Genomic DNA, 12209 nt, shown 5'->3' with positions numbered 1-12209 from the left:
AAATTCAACATGTTAAACACAGCTGATTAGATCTATGCCCACATCACATACCAGAAGCAAGATATCTTCCAAGTTCAGATCAAATATGTCTTGCAGAGGTCCATTGTGCACCACTACTCCAGTTCAGTGCATTCTGAGAGTTACAACTTCTGTTTGGAAGGGGCAATAATGGACTGCCAGAAGTCATACAGCAAACAGCTTCAGCTGAAACTTTTGAATTGTGCAATTAGACAAGAATAATATTTTCAGTTTGGCAGCAGAGTATGTGACCAAGACTAAAGGGATGCTGAAGTTCCTAAAATTCTGCCTAACACAAGAATCTAACACAAAATGGCCCTTCTGAAAAATCTTATGCGACACATAAGAACACATGATGTGAAGTACCTTAATTGTAACGGGTAGCATGATGGGCTGAATGAAGAAGACACATTCGCGATGAGAGTTGAGGCAGACAAATTAATAGTCAAAAGGCATCTTATACTGCAATTTTAGTACTTAAAAAGTGTAATAACTTTAAAAGCCCTCTACTTCACATTTTAGAAGCTCCCACTTCTGTATATGTTAATCGGTATCTCTAGAGTAAACCCCTCATTACACTGAGTTGACAGAAACACAAGTCGGTTGAACTGCTCTTCTGGGAGATGCTTGAAAGCGTGCAGTCAAATTTCTGCTCCACTGAGCTTACAAATCTTCATGTGAGGATGTTACTGCTTCAGACTCTGTATTTTGCTTTGCCGTGATCGTTGATAACACATATGTGCTGAAAAAAAATACAATATGGATTGCAACAGCATAGTTGATTACATCATTAATTAATAATGAATTGTGCAGAAATAATTTTGCTTGTCCAATCCAGTAACCTTGCCATTACTCCTTCCTCTCCAGAGACCTGAAATTGAATCTGATCTCACTTTCTAGCTGCAGTGAGTTCTTCCACTTGCAATTCCCAGCTTTCAGCTCCACCCCCGGGGGGATCACAGGAAGCAATGGCAAGGCTGGCAATGCTTGCACCTTTTTTCCATCATCATCTCCCTGAGAAAAGGGGCAGGCAACACAGCACTAAAATGCCCCAGTTGTCTGAACTGTAGCTGTATTTCACTTTTTCTGCTATCACTGCATTTACTGGGAGCTGTGGAACCGCGAAGTCCCAGGCTCACTGAAGATGGAAGCATGACAGAAGTGACAACTTCTGCTCTTAGTGGGTGAGAGATGGGAATGAACCACCCACAGTGCTAAGCAGTGACTCCTCTGGATTGTTTGAGATTTTACAAGGAGTTCTACACTCATTGGAAGGATCCCTTTAAGACACCCCAAAAAAAGTAAAATAGAGATTTCTGTTTTTTCTTAAATAAACTTACGTTCAGATCTCTGAAGTACTCATTGTAGTCTAAAGCATAACCAACCACAAATAAATCTGGAATTTCAAATCCGTAATCTGTATTGAGGCAAATAACAAATACCATAAATACAAGGCAGGTGGCTACTGCATAGCCCTTAAGTTAACCTGTTGGTCCTCTGACCAGAAAACTACATATACGTGTAGCCAGTTCAGGTTCTGTTATTTCTGACGTAGAAACCAGAGTCAGCAGGTAGCAGAATTCACAGTTCCAGCTCACAGACTATTCGTGACAGGCATGTGAACAGTCAGTGGAGAGTAGGAGACGTGTTTACAATGATCAGTGGCACAACAGACACATTGTGGAAGGAAGCCAAAATCAGAGCCGAAAAGTTCTGCCTAGGTTGGGCAGCTCTGTTCAATTATGCATGTGATGACAACTGTCCATTGAGAATGAAAAAAGGTATAATCTAAATTCAGAAGTTACTTACAAACTTATGAAGAGGTTTATACATTTTCTTCTGAGAGTAGGCAAAGCTATTATGCATATTATCCTACCAAAATGTGTCAAATGCTTCTTAAATTAAAGCCCCAGTCTCATGAAGACTCATGCACACGCTTAACAAAGTAAATGCATGCAGCATAGCTGAATCATGCAACACACACTTCGAGCTAATCATAGCCATGTATCTTTATAAGCGTGAAGTTTTGTGCAGTATCAGCACTATATAAAATGAGTTAGACCCTTTCCAAGTTGTTCATTATGTAACTAGAGAAAAACACAACCTTGTGGACACCAAAATTTTTGCATAACGTTTTTTACAGCATTAAAAATTTACAACTGCTCAAGAGAGGATTTTTATTTGCTTGTTAAAAACGATGGGTAACAGGCACTTTGAATCACACATTTGGGCAGGTGAGGAAATGACATAGCCCTGTTAGTGATTTAAAGGGTGACCTCTGTTATTTCATAAAATCCGTCACAAATAAACAAGAAAGTGGTTAAAATCTGTTTCATTTTACAAAGTATTACATTAGAATGTTAAGCTGTCCTTCATGGAGTCATTTTATTGTATTTTTTATATGTCTAGTGAATCCAGTAAAATGGATACTTTAATTTACTGGATTAAATTCTAAATGTAAAAAAAAAATGCTGTATAAAAAATTGCACAACCAAATGTTTGAGTCATAGTTCAGAATATTGGGCTAAAACTGCAGGGCCATGCTCAACCTTGATTAACTTCTGGTTCGTGAAGTTTCCCTCTCTCCCACACCCCAAATCCAGCCCCTTGATGCTACCTCCTGGTACCCACCTGCCTACTCTCCTGCTACCCTCCTCCCCACCTCAGCTGTGACCAGAGCCTTCTTTAGCAGCAAATACTGGTGTATCTCTTCTTTCTATTTTTTCAGTATTTAGCCACATACCTATTATTACATCATTTATTCTAATGAATCTAAAATGGTAATAGCTTGGTATAGCTCCATTTATGTCTTCATCTAAGCCCAGTACAAGTGCCAGTACTTCAGAGACAAGTGGTGCTGGTATGAGACAAACAGAGCAGCAGGAGGAAGCTTGAAAAGCCCATTTTATCTTTTGCTTTTGGCAGGGAGGGATTTGACCATATTATTGTTCACCCTTTATATGATAGTGCTTCTTAAAAATAATTTTAAAAAATAATTAAAAATATAAAACTTGTGAATAATTAGTTCACAATGAAAAAAGCCTTTGTGTCCAGGTGGAGTCCTGCAGCTCCTCTGCGAGACATAGTGAGGAAGGAAAAGGAAGAAAAGGACTGCCATGTATTTTGGCAGAGACAGAAGATAAAGCACCCACCTTTCATAGATAACATTTAACCCTTCCATAACTTCCTCATAGAGTTAGTGCTCTGCAGAAAACATCAGACCATTGAGAAGGCTAGGCTTAAACCACAATTATACGAATCCCTCCATTGCAACCCAATGACAACTCCCCCTGACAACTGGCATTTTACAACGCTTCTAGGAGGCTGCAGGATCATACGAAGGGCAAGTGACAGAATAATGGTAACTTCTTGTACAGTGATGTAAAGATTTTCACAACAACACTTACAGTCTGGTCTGTACCCATCAGGCCGAGATGTTCTTTTCACCAACAAACTGTAATTAAGAACAAAATTTTAAAAAATCCAAATATTCATCTGAATAATGCATAAAAACATAGCCCCTTCATCGAAAAGCTCCTGAGCCATATGAACCACTGTTCTTTTTCTGCTTCTCCTTCGACAGTATCCTAATGGCAGGGAAAAAACTGGGTGTGTTTCCCTTCAAAATCTATCAGTGCCAGCCTTGAAATGGCTGAAGGGGTCATTGCCACTGCAGAACAATACAGAAGCATTTCCTCTCCTTTCCTCCACCCTCTTCTTAGTGACTCAGGCAGCTTCTCTGCAGAGCTCCCCATGCAATGCTGCAGCACAGAATTAAAACAGGAATGTGGAATGGGAATCTCCGCTGGGAAATACGTTGGGCCAGAGCAATTAATTACAAAGTTTTCTGATCATTTTACTCACCTCGCCACTTTAATCATTTTTGGCTTGTATTTTTCTATATTATTAAGCAGAACCTTCATAGTCCTCCCAGTTCCAACGATATCCTTACAAAACATTAAAAACACAACAAGTTAAAAACAAAGGAAAGCTGAAACAAGGAAATTTGAACAATTACTGGGAAGTTGCATATTCTTATTTTGTGGAAATGATATATTTCTCCTAGTATATTGTGAGCCACATCCAAAAAGGGGTGTAAAGAGTGTGAGACTCTTTGAAGCAAGCACCTTGTACTCATAAAATAAAGACATAAAGGACTGTCCACTTCCTCTTGAAAACAGCTGTTTCTAGTATTTGGGATACTGCAAGGGATGGGGGATGACTTTACTGGGCACTGAAAGTATGCAGGGATCAGACTTTTCATATTTTATCCTCAAGACTATGGTATGTGAACATCTCTCCATCCCAGGGCTAAATCTGCCCTGTTTGTTTTTTTCTTAGACCAGTACAAATGAGTATTCTCCAGATCTCATTTGGAGATCTCTCGTCCATACCTGGCTACACAACTGAACACCACTGGAGAGCAGCTGTTGATCCTGAACTCTACGGCTGTGTATTTTTCATTAGCTAAACCTTGCCTCTGCTCCTCAGCTACCTATGAGCATTAACAGAATTTGCAGCAGACATTTTTCACTTCTGTTACAGCAGTGATCATTAATGAATATGGAGCTCCCACCAGTTACTAAGGTCACAGTCATTTCTATGCCTAATGACTTTTTTCTCCTCCTTTTCCATGAAAAGACATTCCAGCACCTGTGCATTTCCTTCATCGTGCCACCTAGCCTCCTTCTCACACAAGCAGACTGGGCCAGAAATGCCAGCCAGGTCCTGACGTGCTCTCTAAACATCCCGGTTGCTTTCCTGACATTTTAAAAAAGAATCACCTACATTATTAATTAAGGAAGATTTTGCAGCACCGGTGAAGTGACACACATTCTTCTTCTCTACAACTGAACATTGCAGATTTACATCAGCAACATCTCTCTGATGGACCTCCCCAGGGGGTGCTCCAGGGTGCAGTGCTAATGAGCAGGAGTCATGGGGACTTGAGAGAGTGACTGATGTTCTCATCCAGCATGGGAACAACCCTGAAGTTGTAAAGCATGTGTAGGGCTATGCTGCCATTTCACAGTCACGCTATAAGGAAGTTTATGGTGGCATCAGTGCAGTTGATTCACTGTCCTTCAAGGAACAGAACGACTTGCAGAACAGGAGCTCACAAAGCCATAAAAATACCACACCAAGTGACGCAGAAAGTGACTGCTGGGTATCACAAGGAGAGTACAAATTAGAGTGCCAGCAGTGTAGTTTGATCCCTTGTGCAATTGTAAAAAGGCTGAGATGTTATTAAGCAAATCAACTCTTCCTCTTCACCACCTCCCAGCCAAAGAAGTCTAAACACAGTTGTGTTTTACCTCGACTTTACTATGTGACTTTCTCCAAGTACAATATGATAGAAGAAACACGCAACTTACCTCTACAATTAAAACGTTCTGCAAGAAAAGAAAAAAAAAAAAAAAGAAGAAGAAAAACTGTTATACAATGTTCAGAAACTAAAATAAAAAAATATTTGAAAAAGTGAAATGAAGATAGGTCCATGTGCATATGTACAACAGGGCACGACACAAGGAGTCTTCCTGTTTCATTTCTGTGTCCTGAATAAGAGCCAGCCACAAATAGCTGGCAATCAGAGCCTATGATTTTATTCAGCTCTGTCTGGATTACCTGTCTTGTGCAAGAATGGATGTAGCTTGGGAAAATACAACTAGATGTAGGAAATCCAAATGGGATGAACTGCACTTCATACCAGTGTGTCCAGTGGTATACTACAGTGTACCCGATAGTTTACTAAAATACTATTTCCCAACTTTAATATGAAACTACAGCAATGATATTCTCACTCTGAAATAAATGTTCTTCCTCTCCCCCCCCCCAGAAGCCTCACGGTAAAGGATTACATGGCGAGCTGTACCACCCATTCTCAGACCATGATACAATAGCAAAAAGGAAGTTTTTTCACATATATCTCTGTATACACCTTACACGTATGTGTACATTACGCAGATAGTTTCATATCTATGCAGTATTCACCCAGCTGGCTTTACACTCCACTTCCCTTTCTATCAAGCTCCTTGGCTTTGCCACCTACACAAAATGGAGGCTGTCTAAATTTCTTTTCAACCACACAGTCCTAAAGCTGAGAATTCGGAGAAAGACTCAAACACCATGGAGGAGGAGTGTGTGAAGGGAGAGTGCTTATAAACAGCACGGCTTTGGCAGTTTCATTCACTGGTCACAATTTTTTTTTTTTTGTTAATCTGCAAACTAGAACTGATTAATACACATTACCTATATATATACATATATATATCTATCTATACACACACACACGTATTCAGATTGCAGTCCCTCCTAACAATCACAGTGCTTGGCAGGGAGACGTGGCGTGCTTCATGCACACAGCCATAGATATGCAGACTATGTTACCACACACCATATAATCCCCTGGATGCTTCTGAAATGGCAAAACACTTGGTCAAGTTGTGGAGGGAGCTCCCCGTAGCAGTTCAGCCGATGTCAGCAGTGGAGCTATCACTCAAGAAAGCCACTAATTTAGACTGAGCTCTGATGGAATGTGTGTTAATCCTGGAGGGTGGCTCCTTTTTGGTGTTTTCATAACAGGTTTCACTGGTGGTTATCCTGCTTGGCACTCCTGACTTTCAACCTCCCAGCAGATGACAAAAACAACTCTGGATCTAAAAGACCTAAACCTGCGGAGCTAAAAAGTCAAAGGCCTCCTCACAATGAGATCCCAAGATGTCCTGCCTCTAGAAACATCTTCCTTCAAGAAAGAATGGAAATAAGTCAATCCCCTAGATAAAATGAAGAGATCATGCTCAGGAGAAGCTTATGGCAGGCTTACAGGGACATGCATTCTTAAAGGAAACCACTTGGATATGAAAGAGTTTGACTCTCAGGAGAAAAACCCTTTCCAAAGCCTAGCCCAGGACACCTGGGTCTGAGATAGATCACTCCTTTCAGTCAGTGGACACCTGAAGATGATGTGTAGGTCTAATGGTTAAACCATCTCCATACGTGCAAGTGTCATATGTGTATCTATGTATGTATGATACGCAGAGAGCAGAAGAGTGGACAGGTATGCAGAGAGGTGTAGGAAAGAGCCTCAGCAGAACTAAAGCTGGAAACGAGCTCCTTCAGTACCAGCAAACAGACCAGGATGACTGCAGCTGGCATCTGGTGGGAGAGGCTGACCCGGTAACACGGCCTGGCACCCTGACTCACTCTGCCACCTTGGTGCACCTCCTGCTGCTCCTCATGCTGTTTACAGGAACAAATATATCAGATGTATTTTCCCAGAGGAAAAGCAAACATCTGGTGACAAGACCCATCCAGCAAGTACAGCATGAGATGCACCAAAACTGGCACGGCAGGGACTGCAGTGGCCTGCATAAGTGAGGGGTAGGCAGCAAGGCAGGGGCCCCACCAGCCAGGACCCACCCCCAAGACAGCACCTGATCCAACAGAGTGTAGATGATCAGGCATGTCATGGTGAAGAGGCAGGTCTGAGGGCAAGCTGGGCTGTCAATCCACGGGTTGGGATCAGGCCCAGTGAGAGTAACCAGGGTTAAACACAGCCCGCTGATACCAGACCCATCTGCAGTGGTGCAACAGGTCCAAGGTTGAGCTGGGAAGCCAGTCAGTCAGTCTGTGAGTCAGCCTGGTCCATAATGAGGCACAGGCGTGGCTGGAGCTGCCCTGAACATCAGAACTCAGCACAGGTCAGGCACTGCAAGCCTGGGGCTGAGCTGAACTGGAGCTCCTGTGTCCACAGGTGTGGGAAGGGGCCCTCAGTGAGATGTGTCAGGACCATTAAGATCTATTAAGTGCACTCTGGGCCCTGACAGATTTCAGAGAAAACCATGGTCCTGGGATGGTTTTTGCTACTGTAGCTGCTTCAGCTATCCTATCTCAAGAAGAAACACAGGTTCCCTTGCTTACTTGCAAGCAGAAATAATATTAAAACAATTAGACAATGAGGGGACAGCAGCCTCCCTACCCATGGAATTGGGATTAAACGAACAGGGAGGAACAGACCTTACTAATTAACTCCTGAGGAAAAGAGAATAGCAGACATTAATGGAAAGCAGGGCTGAGGGTACCTTGAAAGGTCATCAAGAAGATTTTTGATATCCTTGGCCCAAAGAATCAACTTAAACTATTGCTCACAGATATCTGCTTTACCTGTTCTTGAACATGGTGAGGACTTCAGAACTTCCTCAGGTATTGTGCCTCAGTGCCTCATTATCTAAGAGCAAAAATACAGTTAGAAAACCTCTTTTGTTATCTGACCTGAATATGTTTTGCTGTGGACACAGAAATGAAATTTTCCTTCTTCCACATTTGAAGACAGATATATTTGTTTCCTCTTCTCCATTTTAAACTGTCCCTATTTATACAACATATTCTCACAAGCTAAATTTTCCAGACCCCTGAATGTTCTTTTTTTCTCCTCTAGAACCTGTCCAGTTGGTCAGAATCCTTCTCCAGTAGTGGTGCCCCAAGCCACAGAGAAACCTTTTCAAGCCTTCAGAAGAATAAAAGAGCCACTTTGTATGCCTTACAAATAACCCTCCTTTCTACAAACTCCAATACAGGGGTTACATCTTCAGTAAAGGTATGCTGCTGTCTCATATTCACCTTGGGAACTACCTATCATCTCCAGCACAGAACTGTTGCTTAGGCAGTCCTTCCCCACTTATGCAAAAGATGACTTCTATAAAAACACAGAAGTTAGTATTCATCTTTGTCGTTACATGTCATTCTTTGAGTCAAATTCTTAAAATAACTTCTTAAGATCCTAATCCTATCTTGTAGTATTTTTCCAGGTAGTATCATTAGCATGAAATGCTAATCCAGTCTTCTAAATCATGAATTAAATATTGTATAGTCCCTGGAGAATGTGCTTTAATTCACCCAGTCTGACAATGAAGCATAATTAACAGTTTCTTGAGAACAGCTTTCCAACCAGTTATACATCCATCTAATACAAATTTAATCTAGTCTACATTTCCCTATCACAAATGACTCACATGAAGCAAAGAAGATGAACATGGAATCAGACATCCCTGAAGGACTTGTCTGGCCACAAGAGTGATAGTCACCTGCACAAAACTTCAGCTGAAGGGTAAGATCTCATATTGAGCAATTATCTTGAGAAGGAATGATATTGGTGGACCCTGAAATTCTCTGCCCAGTGCTCTGTTATCCTTACCACTTCCTACTCATATTCAGTAAGTCCAAGAGCTGTAAATTATATGAGCTGGGAGATTTGGTTCTGTGAAAGTCCCTTTAATCAGGTGGCTTGTCTATCTTAGGAAACACAGATTGTGCATAACACAAACCAGACTTTCTCATTATTGCCAAAACGTTAATGAGAATTTTCTATGCTGTGGAGACACCCTGTATGTAAAGACTTTGTAGTGGAAAAGCCACTATAAAATACTGAGATATGGAAACAGTTTGTGTGTATAAGCAAGCAGGCATCCTGATGGAGATGACACATTACTCCCCATTTTGATTAGGCAGCAGGGTTCCTGTGACTGATGTTATCATACTTAACTTGTGCTTGGGACTGAGGGCATTCAAAATGGTTTGCCAGCCTCTGGTACCAGAAACCAGTTCCTTGAAAGCTATGGGATGTGCTGGGAAACTGGTGGTATTGCTGCCTATCCTCTGCCTTTCTCCTGCTGAAACAGGCTCCTGCTAGAAGGGCTCCAGGAAAGGGATGGCATTGCAGAGTAGCAGAGAGGCAATCTACAAAGGAAGGTTTTGACACACAGAGTATCCAAGAGCAGGTAGTGGCGATGTGCAACCACAGCTGGTTGAAATGGATTAGCTTATCCTTGAGCAGATGGATAGGAGAAGATAAAAGAAGAATGCAGTGGATGTGACAAATTGCTACACTATCAGCAATGTCACTGTCATCCTAAATGCACAGCTGACCGCATCCAGCATCCGCTGGGAAAGGTCACAGGTATGAGCAGGTCCTGTGCAGCTTCACCATGAAATCCACCCCTGAGGTGGTGGGCAGGAGACTGGTGAAACTCATCAGCTCGAGGAGCTACTACAGCGACTGACAGCTGGAACAAACGACGTGATGCTAAAGGACTCTGAAGAAAAGGTCTTTTTCCAAGTCTATGTAAATGTTTGAGACTCTTGCACCACACAGATCAAAGCTGTTTTGTCCTTTCAGATACAGCTGTGGTGATTGCAGAGGAGGAAACCACATGAAAAGAAAAGTAATCTGGCCTTCTGGCATGCATTTGATATTTTCTGTCTATTTTTGGAGCTTGGAGAACAGGAAGTGGGAATATTTAGTGACACATTGACTAGACTGAAGATGGCTTAATTTCTGAGTAGAGCCATCTTCACCAATATGAACTGTGAAGCATGTCCAGAAATCTAACAACGGCTCTAATATATCTGACAGTCAGACACACAGAGAAGAGTCATTTTTTTAAATATGTCCTGGAAATGCTTCTCTTAGCCCAAAGAAAGAAGGGACAGTGGCTCAGCTCTCAAAGAAATTGAAAAACTTTTCTACTCAGCCATTACAAAAGAATCAGTAGCTTTCATTGCTGATGGCTCAGAGGAATGGTATGGAGCTGATAGATATGGATGGCTGTGATTCGTGCTGTCTTTATAGCTTTCCCTACCAGGTAGTAGGCTGGTGCAATAAATACTCTGTGTTTTTTGAATGCAGGAGGGAGAGGGTTTCTGATAAACTTACATTTCTCCAGTTTTGAGTGACCAGGGTGCACACAACTTCTGATTCTACATATGGATATTTGTACTGAATAGGAATAATAGTTGCAGTGTGAACTGGATCTACACAAAGATAAAACTTGCTTTCATATCTGTTTGTTAGGCAGTAGTAGAAATGATTCATTGCAGCATGGACATCTGGAAAAAGCAGGATGTTTTTGACAATATTAGATGTAAAATGCAGTAGCCATCATTTCTACTTCCTGCTTTCAATGGGAATCTGTCTCTCACGTTAAAAAGACACGTTCACTTTTATAACAAGTTTCAATGCATTTGCGAATTTTAAACTTAAGTGGGAACCCTGAAAGAACTGAGCAGCAGTTTTCTCTGCTCTACTGCCTTTCAAAGCCACATGAGCTAATGCACGGCAAGAAAGTAGGTTGATATTACAACACACGTAAGAAAAATCCAGACTTGTGATAAGCTGAAAAATACTCCAGCCCTGAGTCAATACATTTCTATTGTTTACCTTCCCACAGGTCAATAACAAAGGGAACAATGTCAGCTAACAAGACCAAGCAGAGTAATGCGATCATGTATACCTCCTGCCTGACAGTAGTAAGTACTATGGAAATTAGTTTTCACCTTCTTGGAAAAGAATAAGTTTTTTTTTGTTGTTTTCTAGATTTTGAATTCATGATCTATTCAGAAACTTAATTTCCAAGAAAAAAATATCCTATGCTTTGAAATAGGTAGTGAATAAGCATTGGAGGGAAAGCTTGCCTTTATATTCATGTAAAATATAAAATTTTAACAAAGCAAAATGCCAAGTTGTAAATTTAAAAAGGAGGAACTTTTCCTGGAAAGCTGATACTCTACTTAAATAACCAAATAAACAACAGTACTTAATGCAATACTACAGCTAACAGGACAAACATGGTCCTTGCATGTATAGCAAGAAGCTCAGGTAGGTACCTAAAGAGAATATTTTCTCCTTAAATGTCTCAGTATAAAATCAATAGAACAACATGAACACACATTTGAGGAAAAAAAAAAAAAAAAAAAGTTAAAAAAATAGAAATAACTTAAAACTGGGAAAAGCAAAATAATTTGAAACCTGGGAAAAACACCTTAGAGTGAAATATGGTTTGTAGCAGGAAGTAATAGCTTTTATTTAATTAACAGCCCTGTTCCCAGTGGGAGAACATTTTTCACAAAAGAACTTTGACCTCTCAGCCCACAACCTCAAAGCGACCACAAAATACCTTCAACAGCTGAGCCTGGGAACAAAAATTCAGAACTGCTGTATGCACTAGAAATCATGGACTCGATAAAATACTGGGTTTATGGCACGTTATCATCTTCCACGGCAGCTGACCTCCAACTCATTTATCAGTGCTCCACAGCTGTTAATTTGCTCTCTTATTTTAGCTCAGAGAAATTCTTAACATTTTTATCTGCCTCTTTGGTCATAGGGCAGGTGATCATGTAGGGCAATCACCATT

General features: G+C 41.0%; 1 protein-coding gene across 1 annotated transcript in view; it reads right to left on the bottom strand.

The window, feature by feature from the left end:
• Nucleotides 1-712: 712 nt before the first annotated feature.
• PRTFDC1 (phosphoribosyl transferase domain containing 1) overlaps nucleotides 713-12209 on the bottom strand; it is a gene marked incomplete at both ends in the record, with an annotated part of 44357 nt that continues 32860 nt past the window's right edge. Inside the window, 5 exons of the mRNA XM_084282979.1 lie at nucleotides 713-760; nucleotides 1359-1435; nucleotides 3426-3472; nucleotides 3883-3965; nucleotides 5394-5411. Of these exons, the coding sequence (XP_084139105.1) occupies nucleotides 713-760; nucleotides 1359-1435; nucleotides 3426-3472; nucleotides 3883-3965; nucleotides 5394-5411 (273 nt within the window). The remainder of the gene's footprint in view (nucleotides 761-1358; nucleotides 1436-3425; nucleotides 3473-3882; nucleotides 3966-5393; nucleotides 5412-12209) is intronic.

Source organism: Netta rufina (assembly GCF_964035555.1).
Source record: "Netta rufina genome assembly, chromosome: 2".
Classification (NCBI taxonomy): domain Eukaryota; kingdom Metazoa; phylum Chordata; class Aves; order Anseriformes; family Anatidae; genus Netta; species Netta rufina.
The sequence above is the reverse complement of the archived record's forward strand: the minus strand, read 5'-3'. Positions and strand labels throughout refer to the sequence as shown.